Source organism: Talpa occidentalis, unplaced genomic scaffold (genome assembly GCF_014898055.3).
Source record: "Talpa occidentalis isolate TD23 unplaced genomic scaffold, MPIMG_talOcc4v2.1 talOcc4.4, whole genome shotgun sequence".
In the NCBI taxonomy this organism is placed as follows: domain Eukaryota; kingdom Metazoa; phylum Chordata; class Mammalia; order Eulipotyphla; family Talpidae; genus Talpa; species Talpa occidentalis.
This window is the reverse complement of record NW_023604295.1, coordinates 6,223,403-6,248,367: the sequence shown is the minus strand read 5'-3', so window position 1 is coordinate 6,248,367 and position 24,965 is coordinate 6,223,403. Positions and strand designations below refer to the sequence as shown.

At 50.7% G+C, this 24,965-nt stretch overlaps 1 protein-coding gene across 1 annotated transcript in view; it reads right to left on the bottom strand.

The window, feature by feature from the left end:
* The window catches only part of RCAN1 (regulator of calcineurin 1), a 73,104-nt gene extending 49,122 nt beyond the window's left edge, over window positions 1-23,982 (bottom strand). Inside the window, exon 1 of the mRNA XM_037524986.1 lies at window positions 23,740-23,982. Coding sequence (XP_037380883.1) covers window positions 23,740-23,982 — 243 coding nt within the window. The remainder of the gene's footprint in view (window positions 1-23,739) is intronic.
* Window positions 23,983-24,965: the final 983 nt, after the last annotated feature.

The window sequence follows — 24,965 nt, the reverse complement described above, 5'->3', positions numbered from 1 at the left end:
TGGATGAACAAATGAGCGAGCACACGGGTGGGATGTTAACCTCAGCTCTGACCTAGGGGGAGGAAGACCCAGAGTGAAGGGGAAGAAACAACATGCCAAATCCTTTATAAATTCCGTCTCTTTGAGTATTTTCTCACATTATCCTGTCACATTTTCTTCACATTAATAAACCTCTGGTCCAGCCTCTGACCAACACCTGGTCCCCTGCTGGGTTCAGACACCTTAGGACAGACACTGTGATTTCAGACACTGTCTCCTGCTCTGGGGGAGCTGCGGTAAGGGCTGGACTGCCACACCCGTGAAGGTCCCAGGGTGCGAGGCCACGGAGGGGAGGTTGTACGGAACACATTTCCCACGGAGTCCCATGGATGAGTAAGGCCAGGTCCTGCAGAAGCACAGAGTCTCATCAGCCCATCACAGCTCACGAGGAAGCGATCGCATCTGCTAAATATGATGCTCTAGACGGTCTGGATCTATGACACTGTCGATCTGGGAGGCAACGAGAAAGGTTTGTTTCTTCAGTAGAAGCTCCCAAACCGTGCCCTGATTATCTTTTGCAGGTGATGTCTGTGGTGTTCAGAACACCCTGGCTGGGACTTGCAAGAACTATTTCCCGGGCCTCCCTGGTGGCACAAGGGCTTAAGCACAGCACTGTGAAGCTGTCCGCAGCCTCAGCAGCACGAGTTTGATCCCTAGCTGGCCAGGGAGCTACCCACATGGTGCAGCAGACCTCTCCTGCCTCCCTGCTGCTCCCCTCAGCAGTGTATTTCAGTCAGTCTGCCTGTTCTGCTCCCCACTCTGTCTCTGGTGAATCTTCTCACCCCCGCACCTCTGGCTTACACCCAAGTTCTCGTATGCAAAAATAAATCTTAAAAAAAAAACAACAAGCAGAACTATTTCCCTAGGAAGACCATGTACCCAGAGGAAACCCCTTTTGTTCCCCTTCCAGAACAGGGTCCAGCAATGCCAGTAGAAATCATTCTCAGGAAAGACCCTGTCCCTCACTGGATAAATATCAGTTTAGGCACCTGCTGTATACCAGGCTTAGCTCTAGGAAACAGAACTCTCTCCTGAGGATACAGTGGTGAGCACAATGAAGCAGAGCCCCACCCGAAAGAAGTTTCCAGTCTTGTCGGAAGAGATGGATGGTAAGGAGCAAGGAAAGCACACCACATGTCGTGTAGCAGGAAGTGGCTTCTGGAGGAAAATAAAGTAGGGTAGGGGACAGAAAAAGGGGGACAGTTGACTAGGATGGCCAGGGACAGTCTCCCTGAGAAGAGGACATCTGGACTAAGACCCAAAGGAGGTGAGGAAGCATGCAGTGGTCTTCTTGGCAAAAAACAACTGTATTCCAGGAGGCAAGAAGAGCGAGTGGAAGGCCTGGGGTGGGGCTGGGAACACTGAGCCTCCAAGAACAGCAGGAGGGGCTGGCCAGCTCACAGAGCGCAGGGCTTGGAAACCCTACTGGGTGTGAATAAAGGGGCAGGAAATAAAGGCTGAGCTTCAAGCACAACTATTTTAAGACTAAATAGAGCTTAAATTTGCTTGACTTGATTCCAGTTTGACGGACGGAGCTATCTAAAGGACTCCAAGATTCCACGAGTTGGACCTTATGATTGCGAGGCTGAGAGCCAAATGTCCATCGTTTTAGTCACCGGGATGAGCCATCATCAAACTGGACCCCTCCGCTTCCCTCCCCCGCTCCCACCCCAGCGACAACACGCGGGGCACATAGCCAACCGCACATACCCCGGATTCCAGCTGCCAAAGTGCCAGCAAATGTCATAGAGCAGAACCCCCACCTCCTGCCAGCATTTCAGACACCAACGGCTACCAGGTCTGCCTCTGTGTGGTTTAGAGAGATGGAAGAAAAATGACGGCGAGACAGACAACCTGAGAAAACTGCCCCAATTCACACAAATGTCTGAAGTTCCATTCCGGAGTGAAGACTGGCTTGGAGAGGTGGCGGGCAGGACCCCGTTCTGGCGGGGTTGCACGCAGCTCTCCAGCTGGGCAAAGGCCCCCTCCCCTAATCAGGCTCCTTCCTGCCCCCAGGATGAGGGCTCACGGGCACGCCCACACCCTCTGGGCACTGACCTCCGATTAAAATCAGACAGGCTAAAGGCTAAAAAAAGATTTGATAAGACCCATGGATCAGCATTTAGGCTGTTGTTCTTCTGAATAAAATACTGGTCGGAGGCTACGAAAGTTCCAGCAGAGGTGGGGACACATGGTGAGTCAATATAATGGGACAGTCTGTTCCCTGCACGCCCCGCCCTCCCCCGCCACCTCCCGGGCCATCTGGGGGCCTGCCATTAGTCCACGCCAGGACTCAAGGTCTGCAAGATTTTATAAACAGAATGGCTTATATAAAGGGTCCCCGTTGCCTGACGTACCTTCCGAAGGGAACAGAAGCCAATCCAATGTGACTTAACGTTTTCTGACTCCAGAAAGAAACATTTCTTGGCTGAGGTGACCGTGTTCCTGATCAGATTTTCCTATAGAACTCTAAGTACTTGTATGCACAACTTCTATGTAATGTGGAGACGTCACCCTCCAAGGACAAGCAGCCTCTCGGGGCTGACTCTGACCTGCAGCTGGCAGGACATGGGAGAGGCCTGGAAGGCTGTTTCTCTTCGGTGTGAGGGGACCTGGAGGTGGGCCCGGGCTCTGCAGCCGCCAGGGCTGCTGACACACACAGAGTCCCCGGCTGAACTGTGCGGGGCCCACACGTAAGTGGCCTTCGCGCTGAGAAGAGCTAAAACGAGCTGATTCGTCCTCACCTGGTTGGTAATACAGCATGGCCCCCAGTTCAGGAAGTCTCCGGACTCACAGGACGTTCTCCATCTGTGTTAGTTTCGGAGAAGCTCCCAACTGGCCCAACAAGGCCAACTATCGCAGAGGGAGGCGGACGGTGAAGCACCAACATTTTAGGTGAAAGACACTCCAGGGCCCGCAGCTCTGGGGACCTGCACACGACACTGAGGAGCCCTCGCCCAGCAGCCACTGCTGCCTGAGTGCCCATGACCGCCAGGTGGGCACAGCCTGTTTGACTACAGGCGGAGGTCACCTGCGTGAGGCCGGCCCTTGAAACTGGTGCTGAAGTCATGGAATTGTGAATGAGGTTGGCTCAGGGCACAGGCTGAGGCATGTCTTCTGCATATGCGCACCAGGGAAAGCGCTGAGCTTAGGCAAGCCCCCGGGCCCCCGTCAGGAGGAAGGGCAAGAGGCAGCCTGTGCTGGAGCCATCCTGCCTCCTTGATAGAGGGAACCCAGAGCCGGGGAGGAGGAACTGGGTCCAGTAGTCCTGTGGTGGGCTGCGGGATCCTTGGCTGCCGAGCTGACTGACGCTGAGAAGGGAGGTGCTGTTTTGAAATTGGAAATAGGTTGTTTTCTTTCTTTCTGGGTCTACCTTCCCAGGCATATGTGAGGTCTCCACTACGGTTCCCTCAACAGACACCTCAGGTAGGCTGCTGCACACCAGCTGCCGTGCCTGCCCTCAAGGAGCAGGTATAGACGAGAGGAGTGACTTATGCCCTGGGCCGCCACCGCCCCAGACACGCAGACCCCTCTCGGGGAGCAGGGGCAAAATGGCTGGTTGACACTTGAGTTTTTCCCCGAGGCTGGGGGACCGGGGCATAGATGAAATCTGCATCCTGACCCCTTATTTGGCATTATGGGCAAATGATTATCTTCAGAAAAAGACCAGAAGTTGCTTATGGGTCAATGAACTTGGAGGAATTTCTACCCTGAGTGAGAAATGGCCTTACCTTAAACAAACAGTCCAGTAGCTGAAAGGACAAAGGATGTGAGCGGCCCAGAGGAAACAGACTGGAGGAAACAGAACTCGGAAACAAGCCTGTGGGAAAATAGAGCAACTTACGGCTGGAAAAAATGAGAATGTCTGCAATCTCGAGGCTCATTCCCGGTCAGAAAGCCACAATGGGACCTGGGGAAGCTGAAGGGTACCCAGGCATCCCGAGTTGTTAAGCAAAAATAAAACATTTTGCCCATCCTAAAGGTCTGGCCATCCGTGTGCACAAAGGCAAAGAAAGCAGACTCTTGGGGTGCTCGAGTGTCTTTAATCGGTGTGAAATTCAGAGGGCAGAGAGAGAAAGAAGGGTCTTAAAGACTCCTGGTCAAACTCCACAAATCAGCCATCTCCCCATGGACAGATCCCCCATCAAACAGATGGGGCACAGAGCAGGGTGCTGAGGCCTGGGAGCTTGCGGGAAGGCCAAGGGACCTCCCGAGAGGAAACACAAGAAAGGGGCCAGGCAGGTCCCAGGGAGCTGGGACAGAAGGAGAAACCCCAAATTCACAATGGACCATATACTCTACCATGAGGTCACACTGATGGCTGGCATCATCCTGCCCACCTGCCAAAGCACTAAAGTCCCAAGAGCAGCCTCTCCACGTGTCTCTCCTTCCTCCTTCACGCCACTTCAAATACCTATCTGCTTTGCTCCTTCCTCCTTCCCAGCGGCCCCCGCTTCAGGAAGTCCAGTTCATGGCATGCTGAGAATTGCAGTGCATGGCATCTGGATGTCGTGGGCATGGCAGTGGGGGCAAGGAAAATGGTGCCCATTGCAGCAGCCACTGCAGTGCTGCTTCCCCTTTCATGGTGACATATCCTGTAACTGTTCCATGAAGAGGAAAGGATTAGGCACCCCTTTAGGGGAACCTTGAGCCCTCTACAGTTAGTTGCATTTGACTTGATAGTATAATTGAGGAACAGTCCAGGGGTGGATGGCAATGACGGGTGGGTGGCCGGGCACACAGGATGCTCGGGTGTATGTGAACCCCAGGCACACCGAATCCAGGCCTGCACACCCTCTGGGCTTCAGTGTCCTCATGTAATAAGAAGTGAATACCAGGATGCTGGTGTGAAACTAAAGGAGAGATTGAAGCTAAAATGAAGCAGGGGTGGTAGCTAAGACAGCTCTGGCAGAAAACAGCCTGGGATCAAATCTGGCTTAGCCACACCGAGTAAGTCACCTCACGTCTGGATGCCTCAGTTACTCCATCCAGAAGGTGGGGTAATAATGGTATCTTCCTCACAGGGTTTGTATGAGGTTTGAATGTGTCCAGATTTCTAAGCATTCCACAGCGCCCAGTTCAGAACAAACACTGCACAGGTGTTTCATTTAAGCACAACCAAATGAACCCCGCCAAAGGGGACTGGCATATAGTAGGTGCTGAATAAACAGTAGGGGAAAGTCACGGTAGCCATCTGCCTTCCTGCGCATGTGCTGGGAGGCTGGAAAAGGAGGGAGGGGGAATTACCTAGTTTTTAAGCTCTGAGGGAGTGCGCCAAGGCTCTCCCCTGACCACGACAAGAAAAGTTAGAGCAACACCTGCAGAAAGAATAGAATCCGAGTGATTGTGTGTTCTGAGCAAGCTGAGCTTGACCTTTCAGCAAATTACTAACTCAGATGACAGTATCCACACAACCCGTCTATTCATCACAATTGCCAGCCTTGGGAATGGGCCCCCAGGGCAGGCTCTGCAGGTGGGTGCAGATACCCCGTGATGCAGTGCTGAGAGCAGTTCTGGGGGTTTGCTGGGTGCCCTTCCCACCTGAGGAGCCAACTTCCTAACTGGCAAGCAGGAAAGACACACACACCTGCCCTTGTCTGGGATTGCACTGCTGGCCAGTCCTGTCAGCCAGTTCTTGACAGCCTCGACAGAGGCCACTGGGGCTGGGCCAACTGCCCCCAGAGGCCTGAAACCCTGCTGCCAGATAAATCAGCAACAGCTAGCTCTGCCCAACGGGGACAGAAGCAGGGTCCAATCAGGAAGGGGACTCTCTGGGGACCACCGGTGTAGCCATCTGCATACAACCAGGCCATGCTCCTCCAAAATGCCTGCCTAGAACTCTGACTGGGGGGGCAGGGGTGGGAAGGCTGAGGTCAGCAACCCCGTGTGAGGAGCATTCAGTGTGGAAGGTGCACAGGTGAGCCAGCCCTCTGAGCATTGTCTATAGACTCATGGAACCTTCTCTGGGGTGTGACTCCCTGCCCCATTCCATGACAGAGCTGGTGAGCTAGTTGCCAGGTAGCCATGGTTACCTTGACCAGGTCTAGATCAGGAAAGGATCTGTCAAAGATACCCAAAGATGAGTCAAACACCATCTTGCCAAGCCAGTGGTGACACAGGGACATTTCCCTTAAAAGTTGGGTGCAGGACAGGAGTGCCAGCAAGGGACTCCAGGTGGCCGGCACTCCTAACCACGAAAGTCCCACCCATGACCTTCAGACATGCCTGAAGGGCCATCCTATGGACCAGAAAAATCAACGAGTTCCCTAAAGGGTGGGTCACACCTGCTTCACTTGTATGCCTGTGGGAGGGAAAAGCTAAGGAGAAGCAACACCAGCAGAAGCCCCGAGTGACCCAGGAGCCCCTGGCTTGAAAGGCCTGGCTCGAGTAGGAAGAATTCTGTGACTCGTGAGCGAGGCCATGGCGCCATCCTTACTGAGGGGCCCTGCTTCAAGGCTGGGGCCCTTAGCTGGGGCCTCTGAGAGGCCTTCCTTTCTTTATTCCCCTCCTGAAGCAGGAAGTTTCCCAAGTCGGCTGCTTAGGGGAGTCTGCTCCTTAGAGTCTGCTGCTTGCTGGAGTGGAGAAGTTGCTGGGTGTACCGCACCGCTAGTTCACAGTGGTAGCCAAGGTTACCTCGACCCTCTTCCCGAACAATAAAGAATGCTTATGCTATGACGGATGGGATAGCAAGTTTCCTCATACAAACAGTATAAAACCCTGCCGTTTTTACTCTTGGGTGCTCAGCCTTTTGGGAGTGATCCCACTGGGCCCACCAGTGTGACAAGTAAGCCTCTCTCTTCACCTCTCCGAGCGCCGTCTGATTTATCCGGGAAACTGCCGTAACACCCCGACTCCCAGAAACCTCAGCTCTCGAAGGTCTGGATTAGACATAGGGGCAAGAGTGAGGTGCTTCTGTCTTGCTGAAAGCAGAGATGTCCACAGTCTTTTAAGGAGCAGGACTAGCAGACACAGCTGGACCCAAGGGCGAGTGCTAACATTCCCTGAGGGTGGGAGCATGGGGTGATGGTGCGCCCAGTCCGTGCAGGGGCCAGAACCGGGACAGAGTGCAGGGGACGGGCCTTGCAGCCCTTATTGCAGAGAACTTTGCAGTGCAGAGCGGGATGACTCAGTGAACGCTCAACTGCAGCACTTCACCCTCCACCCACAGTCGGGGGAGGTGGCAGGGTGAACACATGCTTGCTGAACACTACCAGTGCGCACACCAGGGCTTTGGCTGTTATTTATGGAAGGGAAATCGGAAGTGAGGAGTGAAGTGGGGTCAGGCACAGGGGGAAGCACCCGAGGGGAACAAGAAGTCTGGGCTTCTGCTTTCAGTTCTGTCATGAGCTTAGTCATGTGACTTGGGGCCAGTCTCCACCTCTCTGGGGTGCAGTGAGTGGCCGATGGGTCCCTTCTTGTGCTGCTAACACCACATCCTTTTACTGAAGAGCCTGGCCCGTGCTACTCAATTCTGCAGCACAGCCATGGATGGCAATTTCAATTAAAATGAATTAAACAACACTGAAAATTCAGCTCCTTCAGTGCATCCACGTTTCAACACTCATTGACTATAGCACCAGGTAGTACAGGTGTGAAGAGTCCCCTCGGTACAAGGAGTGCCATTGGGCAGTGTCCACTGTGCTGATGGACAGATGGTTCATAGAACATTCCTAGAGTCACTCTTTAAAAGGGGAACTGACTACAGCTTACAAAAAAAAAAAAAAGGCAATAGAAGGGAGCTGGGGGTGTTTGTGGTATGTGACCAGGTCTAGATCAGGAAAGGATCTGTCAAAGATACCCAAAGATGAGTCAAACACCATCTTACCAAGCCAGTGGTGACACAGGCACATTTCCCTTAAAAGCTGGGTACAAGACAAGTGTGCCAGCTGCTACTGCTATGTGATTTAGTGTTTTAGTGTCACGTGGGTAAGAGAATAAAAACAAAAGTGTGGTAAGGAAGACGGTAAAATCATCGCTACATGTAGCTGATGAGATTCTTATACCTGGAAAATGTATACACATCAACAAATAGAAAAGATAAGAGACTTTTTAGTATGATATCTGGCTACAAAGCTAAAACACAGAAACATTTTCTCATATGAAAGTGAAAGGAAGTATAACAGAAAAAGAAGGGCTCATGTTTCTATAAAAACAAATTTTGTTTTTAGAAGAATCTAATCCAAAAAAAAAAAAAAAACTAACTCGAGAAATAGGATCTAAATGAAGAAAGTTTCATAACCTGTACTAATGGCAAAAAAAGACCACTTAAATAAGTAGAACATTATCGGAACATGATATTCAAAGAGGCCAGTTCTAAGGAACTCTATGATAAACTCAAAGCTCACTCAAAATACCAGCATTTTTGTTGCATTTTTGTCTTTGTTCATTGTAGGAAGGCGGAGGATAGACTGGAGATGACAGAATGATTCTAAAGTTCACTTTCAGAATAAGCAAATGAAAATGACAGAACAATAAATTCTGAAAAGGAGAATGGGTAAGAATTAGCCTCAATAGGGCCTCCCCGGTGATGCAGCAGCTTGAGCCCAATGCTGTGAAGCTGTCCACAGCCGCTGCAGCGTGGGTTTGATTCCTGGCCAGCCAGGGAGCTACCCACATGGCGTGGCAGACCTCTCCTGTCTCGCCCGCTGCTCCCCTCAGCAGTGTATTTCCGTCTGTCTGCTGGTTCTGCTCCCCACTCTGTCTCTAGTGAATCCTCTCACCCTCCCGTGCCTCTGGCCTGTTCCCCAGCTCTTGTGTAAAAATAAATAAATCTTAAAGAAAATTGTTAAAAAAAAAATTAGCCTCAATAGAGCTAAAATGCAGATAGCATGAAACGGACTCAAAAATGGACAAAGGTCAGCAGAAGAGGCCAAAGCAAGTATAGCTGCCCATCCAGGTGCTGTCTCAAATCTGCAGGCACAGCAGGATTGCCTAGAAAGCACTGGAGCCCCGGGGTAACATGAAGAAAAGAAAACCACAGCTGCACACGTGCCTTGTATCAAAATGTCCAGCGAATGAAAGGCAAACATCAAAAATAAAAATATGAAAATGCGAGAAGAAAACATACATACTCCCAGATGTCTTCGTTCTTTGCTATGATACAAGCCCAGAAGTCTTAAGGCAAATTTTCTATATTTGAACGACAAACAGAATAAAAATTTCTGTGGGGTTAAAAACGCCATAAAAAACAAGTGGCAATATATGTGCTAAAGTACCAATTTTCCTTAATATACAAAAATCTCTTACAAATTCACAAGTACCGACAAAACACTTACCAGAAAAATAGTAAAAATATAAAGAAGTTATTGGTTAAAAAAAAACCCAAAAGCATAAATGATGACTAACCTTGTTCCTTATTAGGAATAAACGAATTAAAACAAAAGCATACTATTTTTCATCTATCAAAGATCCTGCTGATGATATAAAATGATCTGGAACCCCAGCACTGGCAGGAATGTGGGGAAATGGAAGCTTTATACAATAATGGAGGTGATATAAACTAGTATAAACATTTTGGAGACTGTTTTGACAAATCCTATCAAGATGGAAAGCAACCATAATGCCTCAGAAATTACCCTTCTAGAAACTGGTTCACACACCTATTTACACAACAAAGATATCTGTAAGGATGCTACTTGAAACATTGTTATAATAGAGGGGAAAAAACTAGGAAGAATTTAAGTGCCATCAATAAGAATCAAAATCAACAAAAAACTATGAACCAGAGACACTTTTTGGGGGGTGGGGGGCGGGAGGGGAGGGATTGGGGTCAGAATGGGGGGGTTGCAATTGTATGGGGAATATAAAAATAAAATTTATTATTTAAAAAATAAATAAATAAATAAATAAATCTTTAAAAAAAAAAAAAAAAAAAAAAAGAATTGCCAGTTAAATGTTTCAGCTCTTGTGTAGAGAACCAGGCATTCATCAGGAGAAATGCACCAAGTCTACTGGAAAAATGTCCACAATATTTTTTTTAAAAGACAAGTAGCAAACGTGTATATAGGGTATACATATCATGACACTGTATACACAGATATGTATATATATATTATATATATTTATACAGGGTGCATATTTTATGGCATTTCTCTCTCATCTACACCATCTGCGTCTTTACAAAGGTATAGGGAACATACATCAAAGAGTGAAACGTAGCAGAGGCTTTTTCTAAGATACGGGTTTGACAGAAGAGGATGAGGAATTTTTAATAAACGCTTTCATTCATTTCATGACTAAATATTTACTTTTATAATGAATTACTCTTGAAATCACAGAGCAATCTAGATGAATGTCATAACCCATCCTAGGTGCTCAGCAAATGTAATTACTGTGAGCTGTACTCTTCAGAAAGCCCCTTTCACGAGCTGTGCCGTGTAGACCTAACGCAGTGGTGAGTAACTCCTGGCTGGTCAGCGGCGATGGCTGTGCTCTGTGGCCAGAAGGCTGAACAAGGGCCGGGTCATCCTGAACCTAAAGCACAGAGAATTGGCCCCAAGAACTGTGAGCCCAGCTCACCCCAGGCGAACACCCCTCACCTCCCTCTTCCAATCCCCTGGTGCTGTCCTGACACACCGTCTTGAATAACTGGGCAGGGACTGCTGCGTGACATGCTGCGCTGCCGCTGCCGTGGGGTGAGCCTCAAGTTTTTAAAGATTGGCTCTTTTAATTAAAAGCACAGCAGGCCGCTGAGTACTAAGCAGAGAACATGCATTTCATTAAGGAAGGTCATCCTTCCTGGCAGATCTAGTGGAAACCAGGGCAGCACTGGGAGATAAGAAGATGACAAGGTGATGTGCCTTCTCGGGAAGAGATCAGCAGAGTGACCGGCCACCTTCCATGACCAGCCACCTTCCATGAGGCGTGGGGAGGCTGCCTCTTGCTATAGGTATTTAGCAGGTGACAATGAATTTCTGAAAGGATCTGCATGTCCCCTAAAAGGCATTCTGAGAACATTTAGAAGACAAGGAAGACAACAATTAGGGAGACAAGGAAGGGGGAGAAAAAGGGGAGGGGAGGGAGCACCTCATTACCAAATCCAGCATTTATTTTTCAATTACAAGATGGTGTTTTTTTTTTTTTTTTAATTGCACTCATAACCTAGGCCGTCGGGTCATCAGCAACAATGATTTTATGTTTTGGAGATTTTGTATGCATTGTCTTATTTGAGATTAATATCTTCCAAGTGCCCGGCTTGTTAAGTTGTTTTCACCTTTGCAGCTCATTTATTATTAAAAGATTTTTTTTTAATTTTATATAATTTTTTTTAATTTTTATTTTCCCCATACAATTGCGACCCCCTTATTTTGACCCCAATCCCTCCCCTCCCCGCCCCTCACCCCCCATATAATGTCTCTGGTTCATAGTTGTTTGTTGATTTTGATTTTCACTTTCTTATAGTTATTCATTTTCCTGGTCCCTTATTTGAGTTTTCTAGATTCCTGCTATGAGTGAGACCATCCGGTATTTTTCTTTTTCTTTGTGGCTTATTTCGCTGAGCATGATCCCTTCCAGCGCCATCCATGTTGCTGCAAATTGCATGTGTTTATCTTTTTTGAATGCTGAGTAATATTCCATGGTGTATATGTACCACATCTTCTTGATCCAGTCATCTATTTTTGGGCATTTGGGTTGTTTCCAAAGCTTAGCTATTGTAAACAGTGCTGCTATAAACATAGGAGTGCAGGTGCCCTTTGGAATTCATGTTTCTGTGTCCTTTGGGTAAATACCTAGGAGTGGGATTGCTGGATCGCTACATGCAAAAGAATGAAGCTTGACCACTACCTCACACCATACACAAAAACCAACTGAAAATGGATTAAAGAACTAGACACAAGACCTGAAACCATAAAATACATAGAAGGAAATATAGGCAAAACACTACGGGATTTGCACATCAAAGACATCTTTACAGACACATCACCCAAAGCAGTGATAGTGAAGAGAAAGATAAACAGCTGGGACTACATCAAATTAAAGAGCTTCTGCACAGCAAAAGAGACAATAACAAAAACAAAGAGAAACCCCACCAACTGGGAGAACATTTTTGCACCCAACACTAATGATAAAGGACTGATCACAAAAATCTATTAAAAGATCTTTTTAGGTCCCAATGTACGACAGCGCAGTCTAAGCATTTACAAGTGAAAACAAGCCTGCCTGGCTCTCTGGGGCAGTGCCCCTCGGCACGGCGTGCTAGTGCTCAGGAATCTCCACACCTACTACTTTCACACAGGTGCGTGGACACGCGTCCCTGCAGAGATCTTAAATCTGAAGACCCCGCCAGCCTAAAATCAAGTATGCAGGTCCTGGAAGTGCCCAAATTACCCCTGGGAAATAAGTCTTAATATTTAATGGACTTAAAAGAGTAACAGTTTCATGTCTATGTTATGTTAGTGTCTTATTTCTGCTGATCCAAGAATTTCCCCTAAGTGCCTGCTGTGCGGTGGGCAGTGTCCCGGGCCCAGGGAAACGGCAGGGGCACCGCAGACACTGGCATCTCTGCATGTGCATATTGTAAAAAATGACAATCACGTGTACTAGCGAAACACTTCCTGTGAGCCTGGTATTATTCTAAGCCCCTTATTCCTATGATCTTCTTTCATCCTTGCAGCAATCCCATGTAGCAACCCCATCTCTACACTCCCGCTGCAGACACGAAGAGGCAGAAGCACAGGGAAGTGAAGCTACTTGCCCGGGGTGCACAGCAGCCAGTTGCTGACTGGGTCTGGGCTCCCCCTGGTAAGGAGAACACCGCAGCACCTCTCAGCACCCACGGGCTCAGCTGTCCACAGAGAAGGGGGGGCGCCCACGGGCACACACACACCCTCCCTCGCATACGCTGCTCTTTGCTGAGCCACAGAAGATCAGCAAGCAGCAGAAAACCCCTAAGCAGGCTCCCCGCACTGGCTAGCAGAGAAGACAAGGGAAACAGAAAGAAAGAAATGAACGGCCAAAAATTAACTGGAGACCCGATGCAAAACCTCTTAACAATGTATTCACTGACTCGAAATGGGAGTCCTTGATGAAGACTACGCAAGCATTTTTGGGGTGTCTCCTGCCTCCAGATGCTCAGCGAGAGGTATGCTCTCTGAGGAGTGGTCACCGGGCGATCTCATCACTGTGCGGACGTTGTAGGAGATGTGTTACTCCTCAGGTGGTATCTGCCCATCTGGCGGGCATGGCATTCAGGAGGGCGTTGCGGAAGGGGAGCTGCACCACCCAGGACTCCGTCCCAGCACTCCATATCACTCCCGTAGTGCTCTAGGAAATACGGGACCTGGGGGCCGCACGGTACGTAGAGTCCACGCTGAATTTCATCCCACAGCATCCAGGTAGGCCAAGGCGCCACCAGCCCCTCCTCTTACAGATGCAAGATGAAGCTGGGGGGCCTCAGGTGCTGCCTCACTCGAGGTCACTGGGGGGCTTGGAGTGCTCCCTCCTGTCCTCTGCATGACAACGGACAAAGGCAGACATACCACCTCACTACCCCTAACCCTACCTTACAGCCCGTCTTGGGGGCAGTCCCCGGTGGTGAGGACCAGGTCATTTCCCTGAACTTGCTCTAAACTGAAAAACTTGAAGCTTGGCAATGACAAAGAATTTCACGACCATTGGCAGCACCCCCCAGGATACTCCAGGATTAAACAGGAGCACATTGGGGTGCAAGTGGCCCCTGCAAATTTATGAATCACTTGAAGGAGATGCGCAAGTTCAGGATGGCTGTGAGAAACCACTTGGGAAATGCTGAGCCAAGACAGAGCTGGTGGGGCATTGGGCGAGCCTCAAAGAGGTCTCTGCTCCTCCTGTTGTTGCAAGGACATGCAGCCCGCCAACCCCACCTCACTTCCCCAGTGTCTGCCAGTGTCTTCAGGCCAGTTCAGGAACTGGAACCCGGTGGAATTTTCGAATGGTCTGTTTTTAGGAGCTTTGAAGGAGCTTCCAGACCGTTGACCCCCACCTGCAGGGGCCCTCACAGCTCCTGAGACCCACAGCTGAGGCCTCAGGCGTTTGTGTCAGCAGAGGCAGAATCTACGCGAATCCCCCAGAACCCCAGCCCAGCGCCAGTCAACTCTGCACTACACGGTCTGAGCCGCAGAAAAAGCTGGAATCCTCCGAGGACAGGGGCCCCCAGGTGAGGGGACACACCCCACGCTCCTGGTGTGTCACCCACACAGGTTTTGCCTCTGAAAAGTAATCAGCAAGCGATCTCATCTCAGCAGGTAGCTCAGAAAATCCCCATTCTCTCTGAGAAAGGGCTGGTTTATCTGGGTGCTCACGTTGTATTTCTTTGTGCTGATCTTTGAGTCAGAGTCCAAATCAGTTGACACAAATCTGAGCATGGGGCAGGGAGCATCACAGCTTGTGCCTGCACAGCGGGAGCAGAGGCCCACTTCCTTAGGGGAACATGGGATGGCATCACCCTGCACGGGGAAGGGTCACTCCAGGGGCAGGGTCACTCCATCACAGAGGGGCTGGGTGACTCCCCTGCTCTCTGTGGGGGAGGTGGCTCCACTTTAGAGCTTCAGCTGCCAATCTGTCTCTGGAAGCTCCTGTGCAGGAGCGGGCGGGACTCCTTCCTGCTGAGCAGGCCCTTTCGGAAGACCATGTCAGCCACCAGGCTGCAGGGCCGGATGGACGTGAGGTGACTCCCCTCTGGTGGCCAGCGCTGGAGTTCTCAGGCGTGTGGGGCCAGCTCTCCTGGCTGGCTCTGGGCCCCTCTGGGAGCGGGGCAGGTGGACACACTGCCTGAGGCATCCTCCACATCATCGCAATGGGGACAGACTCCCCAGGGCCTTTTCCAGCTGACCTGCCCCCAATGCCTCCCAGTCATTTGCATCTGGGGGTCTTTTTGGGTGGGGTGGGGGTGGCAGAGGGAGGACGCTATTTCAGAGTTAAATGGGGGGCATAAAATCCAGCTAGTGAGGTGGGGGAAGAGATTTGGTGGAAATTCCAGTTCTGCCAGGACCAGTGGGCACTGGGCCTAGTCCCTCCTTGGAGAAAAGAGAGGCTCTGGCCTGAGGGCCCCTCCTGCCCAGCTCAGCAAGAGCTCCCGGAACCAGCTGTCCGTTTCCATAAGATTTTAGGCTGCTGGTTTGTTTTGCAAAGATGATAAAAAGTTGTAAAGAAGGGCTCAATGGAGTGACACACGTGAGACATTTTGCTAAGTGTTACTAATTATATAATTTATCACCCCAACTTCAGAATGAAAGGGGCTGCTGCTAACTTTCCCGAGATGCCAAGAGTAAACCAGATGGACAACTGGGGACATCAACCCTTGTCAACAAGGCAGAGCTGCCAGAGGAAATGGAAAGGGCTCCCAATAATGGACACAACAATTGACGGGTTTCCCTTAAAAGTGTCTGGGCTTACTCTGTCCGGCAACCCTCCGGGATGGGAGGTGGACAGGGAGGTGGACAAGATGCTTGGGTCCGTGAGACCCTCAGACAGCAGCTGTTCTCACATCTGTCCTGTGGGCATTTCCAAAGCTGCTCAGACTCAGCATTTAAGTGACTGAGAAGTACCCCCTTTCCAACTACACCCTAGCAGGGAGGCCTCCCCATAACCAAGCAGGGCAGGGCAGGAGTGTGAGTGTGAGGGAAACAGAAAGTCACACCAAGTTCATCTCTGACACGTCAATTACTCTGAGCTGATGGGGATCAAGCAGCAGCAGGCAGGGGCATCAAGCAGCAGCAGGCAGGGGACACTCTCTGTGTCCCTCCCCCCAAACTTAGTTACAAATTCTCTCTCTGCTGGCGATGACAGTGAGCTGGGGTGGTTGCCTGGACTCCCCAGCCTCAGTCACCTCATCTGTAGAATGGGGATGATGATAGCACCTAGTTCATACAGTTCCTGTAGCAATGGGATGTGTTACACAGAAAGCACCTGACATTAATGCATTATGTTTAAAAATTGCATATCTTTAAAATAAAGCACCAATTTTAGCCAAAAATATAAAGGTGGTAAAGCAAAACAAGCTATTGTTATGTTGGAGATGGGGGATCCAAAGTTAGCTATCTGCATTAAATAACATTTTTGTTTTTTAATTCTGAATTCAGGCCAACCTCAAATACCCTCTTTTTCTGGTGTTGATGGTTACTCATGGGAATTTCACGCTGCACCTGCTGAAATTAGTAACAAAAAGTACCAGAAAAGTACCAGACCTTCCAAGTTACAAAAAGTTTGGTTTCCTGAACTCTTCTTTCAGAAATGTAGTGGCTAATTGCTTTGGATACTTTAGAAATTTAATAGTCCAGCTATAATCCTATCAAACTTAATAGTCCGGCTATAATCCTTGTGGAGGCTCAAACTATATTCTTTTGTAGAGTGACAGCTAAAAACACCAGTTTAGAAAATACCTTAATAAATGTTTCTGAATATTAACTGTAGTCAGAGAATTTTACAAAGGAAAAAAATGTACTAATAAACAGCTACAGTGTCCGGCAGAGAAGGCCACCCCCAGGTAGTTGTGCCCCTGTGGAAGCCCCTGCCTTGTGTGTGGGCACACGTACCAACTCACTTCTGATGATCAGAACACAGCTACAGTGGCAGGGCTGCACCCTGAGGTGAGGTTACAAAAAGACTCTGAATTCCATCCCAGGTGGCTTGCCTTTCCTTGGTAGCTCTGATGGCAGCCAGCTGCCACGCTGTGAGGGGCCTATAGAGAGGCCCATGCAGAAAGAAACTGTGGGAGGCCTCCACCAACCCCATGAAGCTCAGTTCAGCAACTCACTAGAAACTCCATCCTGCCACCAAGCAGGTATGTGAGGCTGGCAGGGCCACTCCCCACTCCAGCCTTCCGATGACACCAGAGCTAATATGTTGTTGCACACTCCTGAGCAGAGGCACTAAGCTAAACCATCCCTGAGTTCTCATAGAAACTGAAATAATGAATGTTCCTTGTTTAAAACCACTAGGTTTGGCTGTATTTGTTCCACTGCAGTACATAACTAACACACCATTACAGTGTATGTTTATGAGATGTCCTAGTCACTGTGATAAGCATTTTATGTTCATCATAAAATGTATATCCTCCCACTTAACAGGCAGGGAAAGGAGGAGACAGCTGGGGTAAACAGTCCCCCCAAGTCACAGTGTGTACATGGCAAGGTGATCTGAAAACCCACACCCTCAGCTGATGTGTTTCACTGCCTCCCCAGAGACAGACTTCAGTGGGGAACATGAGCATATGAAATCCACTAAAACCTTTAGAGGTAAAACAACCTAAGTACCCAGAAAACTTAGGATTTCCATACAATGGGCTACTATTCAGCCCTAAGGAAAATGAAGTATCACCATTTTGAGCAAAATGGAAAGAACTCTGGGGATTATCCCCGGCATATAAACTAGAAAGATAAAGACAAATACTACATGCTTTCACATACAAGGAAACAAAGCAGATGAACTGATAAAGCAAGATAATTATAAACTAGTGAACACTGATCAATAAATTGAGGTTTCTGGGGTTAAAAGGGATAGGGGTGAGAGGAAGTGTCAAGGGGTGTGAGGGATGGTGGTGGGGGAAAAATCGAAAAGATACATAGATATATAGATGGATGATACAGAAGAAGAAAAGCTCTGCTTTTTAAAGCTGTATTATTAAAAAAAAAAACATTCTATCAGCAAAAAAAATTTTTAAAGGTAAAAAAATTAAATGACAACAGTCTACACCATCTAAATGAAAAGTCAGGGATTTCTACAACGACTAGAATCCGTACAACATGAAGCCAACCCTTTCCCCGACGTCAAGGTTGAGTTAGGTAATTAGTATTTTCTGGATGTTTTATTTTGAAAATGTTTCTGTTTTGCCTGAGGAGGGTGGAAGAGCTATCCTGACCTCCCAACACCGAGCATACCCCGGCAGGCTCAGAGAGCGCAGCACAGTTGTTTGCTGTCTCATTAACTGTCAGCATCCCCGACGCTTTGACGGTGATGAGTGTTTACAAAGGAAGAAAATTCCCTTCCACGAGTGAATTGTATTTCAGATGACTGGCACTTCCCCGCAGCCCTTGAAATGAGTCCCAGTAATTGCACATAGAAAATGCACACGAGGGGCCTGTCTCCCCACCCCTGACAACAGACACTGATGTCGCGACCACAGGTACCGTCTCTGGAGAGGTGCGGTCACAGATTGGGGCAAACAGGCCCCTCGGTGACATGTCTGAAAAAGAGGGGCCTGTGTCATCTGGTTACATTTTTAAAAGGGTAAGAAGTAAAGAACACTCACTGCCTGGAATACAAACACTGAAATCAAACAGTCTCTGCTTTAGCTATTCTATTCTATCACAAAACCTATTTTTTTGTTTCCTTAAGTAATTGTCTTGGGGCTTGAAAAGTCTGTAGTTGCCGGCAATGACATTTAAAGCTGCTGCTACTGAAGAAAAATTGCACTGAGCTACGTATGGTGGCAGCAGATTGAGCTGGAAGTGGAACCAACACTTGCTTAGGGAGGGGGGTGGTGAGGAGGGACAAAAGGAACCTCACAGATGCAAAGAAAAAAAAAGAATCCATTTGATTTTTATATAAGAATCAGGAACTCTAAAATTAGGGAAATAGCCAGATAACTTCTAAAATTAACTTTGCATGCCTCTAATAGGTACATTTATTTTTTAAATGCACAACATCATTCATCCCAAATAAAGGAAGCCATACCATATTACATGAATAGCCCTCCAGGCTTAAAGAGGTTTAAAGGGGAATTTTATGCACCGTTTAAATCTAAGAAATCACATGTCTATGACACGAGGGTGGAAAGCGGCCTCAAAACACCCAGATTTTACGCTGTAATAGAACCCAACTGTTACTATCCTGCCAGGATGTCACATTTCACAACACACAGACACACACTGCCTTGCGATGGGAACGGGCAGAGACACAGTCAAGTGCAGCCAAGCTCCCGGGCACAGCCGTGTATCACCAGCTGTGCCACGTGCATCTTCAAAACATTTCAATCATCAAGTGACCACGGAATGATCTCTTGTCTGCCAGCAAACAAGTCTCATGGTGACAAAGTGGGTCCTGACGATTGGGGGGGAGACAGCAGCGCATGATGAGCACATGAGGGGACTTGGATGAAGGCGGAGGGAGCCGAGCCGGGTGAGTAAATAAATGCTCTTATCTCCTGTGTCCCAGCCGGAAGGCTCAGAGCCAGGCTGACCGCCAGTCGTCCTGTCTTCCAGCCACAAGGTCAAACACCACTTAGGAGGCGGCCCCTGCCCAAGAGCAGGACTCCCATTTCAGATTCAGGGAATAGGAGGCACAGATCTGGCCACAGGCAGGGCCAACAATCAATTATTGATAGTCTTTTCATGGAACAGCTCCATGGGCCAGGCAGAACCCCTTCTATCTAGGACCCGGGGGCTCAGCCTTGACTCCCAAGTGGAATCACCTGGGGGAGCTTTCCAGGAGCTCCTCCAGCACTGAGACTGGAATGGGTGTGGGGTGGCCTGGGCATGGGGGCTTTTCAAAGCCCCTCAGGGATCTGAATGAGCAGCACCCTGCAAACTGCTCCGGGGTCTTCAATGATATGATGAACATCGGGACATCACTCAAGTTCACAGCAGGAGCCACCAGGCTACTCTGTGCTATAGACAGGAGGCCACAGAAGTGTCACAAATCTTAAGTGGGCATTTGTTTTAAGAAAGGTGAGTTAATTCAACCAGGAAAGAGCAGATTTCTCCATGATTACCATTTTCCAACGTAGCCTTCAGGCAAAGTTCTCCTAGCATTCAAATTTCACGCTACAGAAAAAATGGTATTTGTTTCCATTACTGTATGGAACTATATTTACTGCCTGCAAACTAACAGAATACTATTTGAGAGTTCTTAAATTTCTGGTTAGCTTGGTGATGAATGAATAAACTCTTATTCTAGGGAACCAATTAGCCATTGCCAACAATCCAAAGCACATGTAATTACTGGTTCAAAGCACTGCTTTGCTTTCTCCTTGAAAAGAAAAAAAGTCTCCCCAAAAAGAAAGGAATGTGCTAAGTGAATATTTGTACAACAGAAAATAATCTTATTTTAATAAAAAGTTTCATTCTTTTGTGTATGACTAATGAGTAGTACTTTAATAGTTCAAATCAATGACTGACTTGCAGTTATTTTTTAGATAAACATATGATGAACATAGTCATTATAAGTCACTAGTAATATTGATGACGCTGCAGCTAACTAAACAAGTTTTACACATCGGACCAACAGCGAGAGCTGGGAAGCAGCTTCCATGCAAATTCCCAAATGAACTGGCAGTTCCGGTCAATTTCTTCCTCATCATGTGCAAAGCAGTTTACCAGACTTTTTGCTTTAAAACCACCTGTCCTAGTGGCTGAATGTTTGATGGTGACTCGCCCATTCAATGCTGAAGTCCTAATGCCCCTCCCCCACCCAGGTGATGGCATTCGCCGGTGGGTCTTTGGGAGGGGTTAGCTTATGGGATGAGACCCTCACCAAGGGGATTGGTGCCCTTATAAAAAAAGACAGCTCCCTCTTCCCAAAGTTCCATCATGTGAAGACATGGTGAGAAGTTTGGGCACCCCGATCTTGGACCTCCAGGCGCCAGAGCTGTGAGACATAAAATTTCTGCCTTTTGTAAGCACTCCCCCCACCCCACAGTCCGTGGGGTTTTATTATAGGCGGGGGGAATTTAGCTACTGAGGAATTCTCTTCACTGGAAGGCGAACCGCAGTCGCAGTCATTTCTGCTGTCATCCCTGGTTTCACAGAACGTTTCCCTTCAGGGTTCTGACTGCTCCATCCAGGGGGTTTTGTGTCTACACTGCATGCTTTACATCTTACTGGGTCCTCTGGATGGGCAACCAAGGCACAAAGCTGCCCCACCCCATTCTGGGGCTTCTGACTCTGGACAAGATGGGCCCAAATGGAGGCTCTGTCCTTTGTCCCATCTCCACCACCACCCTCATCCACACACAGCCACACAGCCCTGAACCCCAAGTGCCAAGAGCCCCCTAAGTCATCTAAACTCCACGCTTCCTCTCTTGCCCACCCACCTTCCTTCCCCAAAGACCCACCCCCACCCCTACTTAGCTCTGCAATTGGAATCACTACCAGGGCCAGTTTCTGGCGGCCACGACCTTGGCCACTGCCCCACCCCCTTTCTGCTAAGGGGTTCCTTCATGCCCTGTGAACCCACTTGGTTCATTTCAGCTTTGGAACCTCTGGATCTGCCATTCCTTCTCCTGGACTTCAGCCATACACACACGCGGAGTCAACCAAATCCGCGCTGTACTGAGAGTACCTCTGGGGCCACCCGGCTAAAGTACCCCATGCGGACCCCTCTCTGAAGGTTGTCTTCACCCACACTGCTCCTGGGGCCACCCTCTGCCCTCACTCCCCTCTGTGGGCTTGGAAGGCTGAGCCCTCCCGTGGGCTGCCAGCTGGCTCCTCATGGAGACCTGGAAGCTGGGGTAAGTGGAGGCAGCGCTTCCCCTTTCAGCAGCTCCATCCCCCTGCACATCCCAGAGGCTCCTCTCGGTTCCGGCAGCATCACTTCCTACGCGACCCAACCAGGCTTTCCTTGTGACTACTTGCAGTCCTGCGCCATTAGCCAGTTCTTCATTAACCGCCCTGAGCCACCACCGCGTCACTAGGACCGGACGGATGGGACCCTGCCCACCCACCGCCCGTGGCCAGCCTCCATGACACCACCTGTTTTACTTTCTCCCTTACTGGGTCCACATACTTTTTTCTAGTCTCTAATTCCCGCTCAACCCATACAACATAAGCGAGGAGCTCATCGCGATCACCACTCAGTCCTCTGAGTCGAAAACAGAGCCAGGATCTTAGGACTCAGTCAACAAACAGCAGGAGAATCCAAGAATGAACGAATGCTGGTCCACTGTCTCTGCTCCAAACACCACGGCGTGAGGAGGACCTGCTCGTCTTCTGCAAAACAGCAGCTTCCCGCCTCCCCAGGGCCAGGTTCTGCTTTTTCCTACAGCACCACTGCCCCCTGATTCACCGGACATCTGTTTATTTGCTGCTCCCCAACAAAAATGTCAGCCCTGAAGGCACACTATCTCGAGCCGAGCACCACACCTGCCCCACGGCGGAGTCACCGTAACGTTGCACAGCCACAGCTGCTCAGAAGAACAGCTAGCAAAGGGAGCAAGATTCCATACAAAGCAACTTCAGGCTTGTCCCGAATTTACTGAGAAGGCGGCAAATCATGGATTACTAAACAGCCAAGTGAATGAGGAGAGGCTTACAGGGCCTGATCTTGCCCCACGACAAGACAGCTAGGAAAGGGACTTGCCATGTGGCCAGGCGGGGGCCTACCAAGAGAAAAGATTTTAGAGTGAGGTGGGTACGACCCTGCGTTTGTGCCAAGCGTTGCTTTAGAAAGCACGCGGGAAGCTTACCCACGCACGGCCTTCGTGAATGTGCTCTGGAAGTAGACGGCCACATACATTATAAATAAACGGGACTTAACACGCCATTCTCTGTTCCACCGAACGGCTCCTGCCTGCAGCCCTCGACTCCAAGTTCACTGACAGTCATGCAGACCCAGAGCCAAGCAGGGAGCAAGGGTGTGCAGCTTTCCTGACAGCTGCTCTCCTCCACCAGGCACCTCTCTCCAAGGCAGGTTTCATTTCCCAACGCCCACAGTGTCCAAATTTTATTCTGCACGCTAATTGCAGATCTGAAATAAATTCCTCCCCCCCCCCCACACACACACTCATTACTCACACCTGCCCCCTCACCCGCCAAAGGTCTAAAACTGTGTGGATGGGGAGGGGGGCGGGTAACCAAGTCCCCGTGTCCTGACAGTCCCAGCTGGAGGCAGGTTACGCCTGCTGGGATCAAAATTCCCAACTCAACATCCAAAAGGCCTAGAAAATGGGTCCCTTCCTCCGCCCCCAACTCCATTCAACCAAAACTGGCCAACGCAGGCTAGTGAGCAACCGCAGATCCTCACCCAAACATTGGCTTTTCTTCCAGGAGGCAGCCTGAGCGCGCCGGGAGCCGTCCTGCTTATCCTATTTATGAGCTGTGAGTCCGGGCGCTGCACGGCCGCCTCCTGCCCCCGGGAACCGGGCGACCCGGGCCCGACGGGTGGGCACAGGCCCCGCGAGCCCCCGGGTGGCGGGCGCGAGGCCCCGGGAGCGACCTCACCCCCCGCCGGCTCCGCTCCGTCCCCCCCACGCGGGCGCAGCCGGGGCGGGCCGGGCTTCCCGGGACGGCGGCCGCCCGGGTCCGAGACTCGCTGCGGCGAAGCCCCGCGCGTGGACCCGGCGCCCGGACCAGGGGCCACCCGCGGGCGCAGGGGCCGCGTCCCGCCCGCCGCCCCTCGCCCGCCCCGCCGGGCACAGGTGTCCCCCTCCACTGGTGTACCCCCCCCCCGCCGCAGGTGTACCCCCGCCGGGCACAGGTGGCCTTCCTAAGGGCACAGGTGCCCCCCCCCCCCCGGCCGCAGGTGTCCCCCCCGCCGGGCACAGGTGCCCCCCCCAGCCGCAGGTGCCCCCCCAACCGAGCACAGGTGCCCCCCCCGGCCGCAGGTGCCCCCCTCGCCGGGCACAGGTGCCCCTCCCCAGCCGCAGGTGCCCCCCCAGCCGCAGGTGCCCCCCCCAGCCGCTGGTGCCCCCCGCCGGGCACAGGTGCCCCCCAGCCGCAGGTGCCCCCTCGCCGGGCACAGGTGCCCCCCGGCCGCAGGTGCCCCCCCGGGGCCCCGCGCGCGGCTCACCCGGCACAGCCCGTCCACGAACACGCGCGGGTCCAGGCGGCAGGCGATGGTGGCGCCGGGCAGGTCCTGCAGGTCCACCTCCTCCATCGCGCAGTCGATGAAGCTCCAGTCGCCGCCGCCCTCGGCCGCCGCGGCCGCCCCCGCGCAGGGGGCGAAGGGCCGCCGGGTCCCCCCGGGCCGCGCCCGCGCCCCCGCCGCCTCGGCCGCCGCCCCGCGCCGCGGCCCGGCCCCGCCGTCCTCCATGCCCGCGCCCCTCCGCGGCGCCGGCCCGCGCGGGACCCCCGCGCAGCCCCGTCGGCCGGTCGGCGTCACCCCGCGGGCGCGCGCGCCGCCGCCGCCGGTCACCACGGCTCCCGGGACGCGGCCTCCGAGCGCCCCGCCCGCCCGGCCGGCCCCGGGGGCGGAGCTCCGGCGCAGGGGGCGGCGGGCCCTTTAAGGACGGCTCGCCCTGGGCGCGGGTAGCCCGCCCTTCCCGGAGAGGACCAATGAGGAGGCGGGATTCTTCTCACGTGACCGCCACTCTGCCGCCCACAGCCTGAAGCCGTGGGCGGCCATCTTGGTTAGGGGCAAAGGCCTCCTATTCAGTTTCACTTTTCCAGGAGCTGTTGCCAAATGAATGGCGTCAGGCAGGGTCCTAGGCTCCCGCGCCCTAGCTGGGGCGGCAGCGCGTCTGCGGCTCCCACACTGGGACGGCTGGAGGTGCACAGGCCACCTCTAGGAGCATTGACAAATGATTTTGGACAGATAACACAAATTCTAATTTGTGAGATTTAATCCTGGCCATAGCTCTGTGGCCATTGGCAAGTGACCAGATGCTGACGCTTATTGTTAATATAGTCACAAATAAGCATCGAACTAGACTATGATAAAATAGCTTATTTTAATATTTCATCTTATTCTTCATTATATCATTGTTCAAATGTTATATACTTAGAAGTTTTTTTTTTTTTTAATTACTGGTGTATACTAACAAAGATTTTAACGCGTTGGTCCTTGACTTTGAGGAGTTTATAGAGGGAAAGCAGAAGTCTTCATTCGGCCAGCCAGCTCTCTGTCTTCCTGCAAAAGAGGATTCCTCCACCTTGAAGGACAATGTGGTACAGTGAAAACTTGCTTCTGATGTTCGGTTTTGCCATCATTACTTGGACAAGTAACCTGAACGTCATTTTCCTTATCTGGAAAAAATGGGATCATATGTTGTAAGGGTACAGTAAGGACCCAAGAAA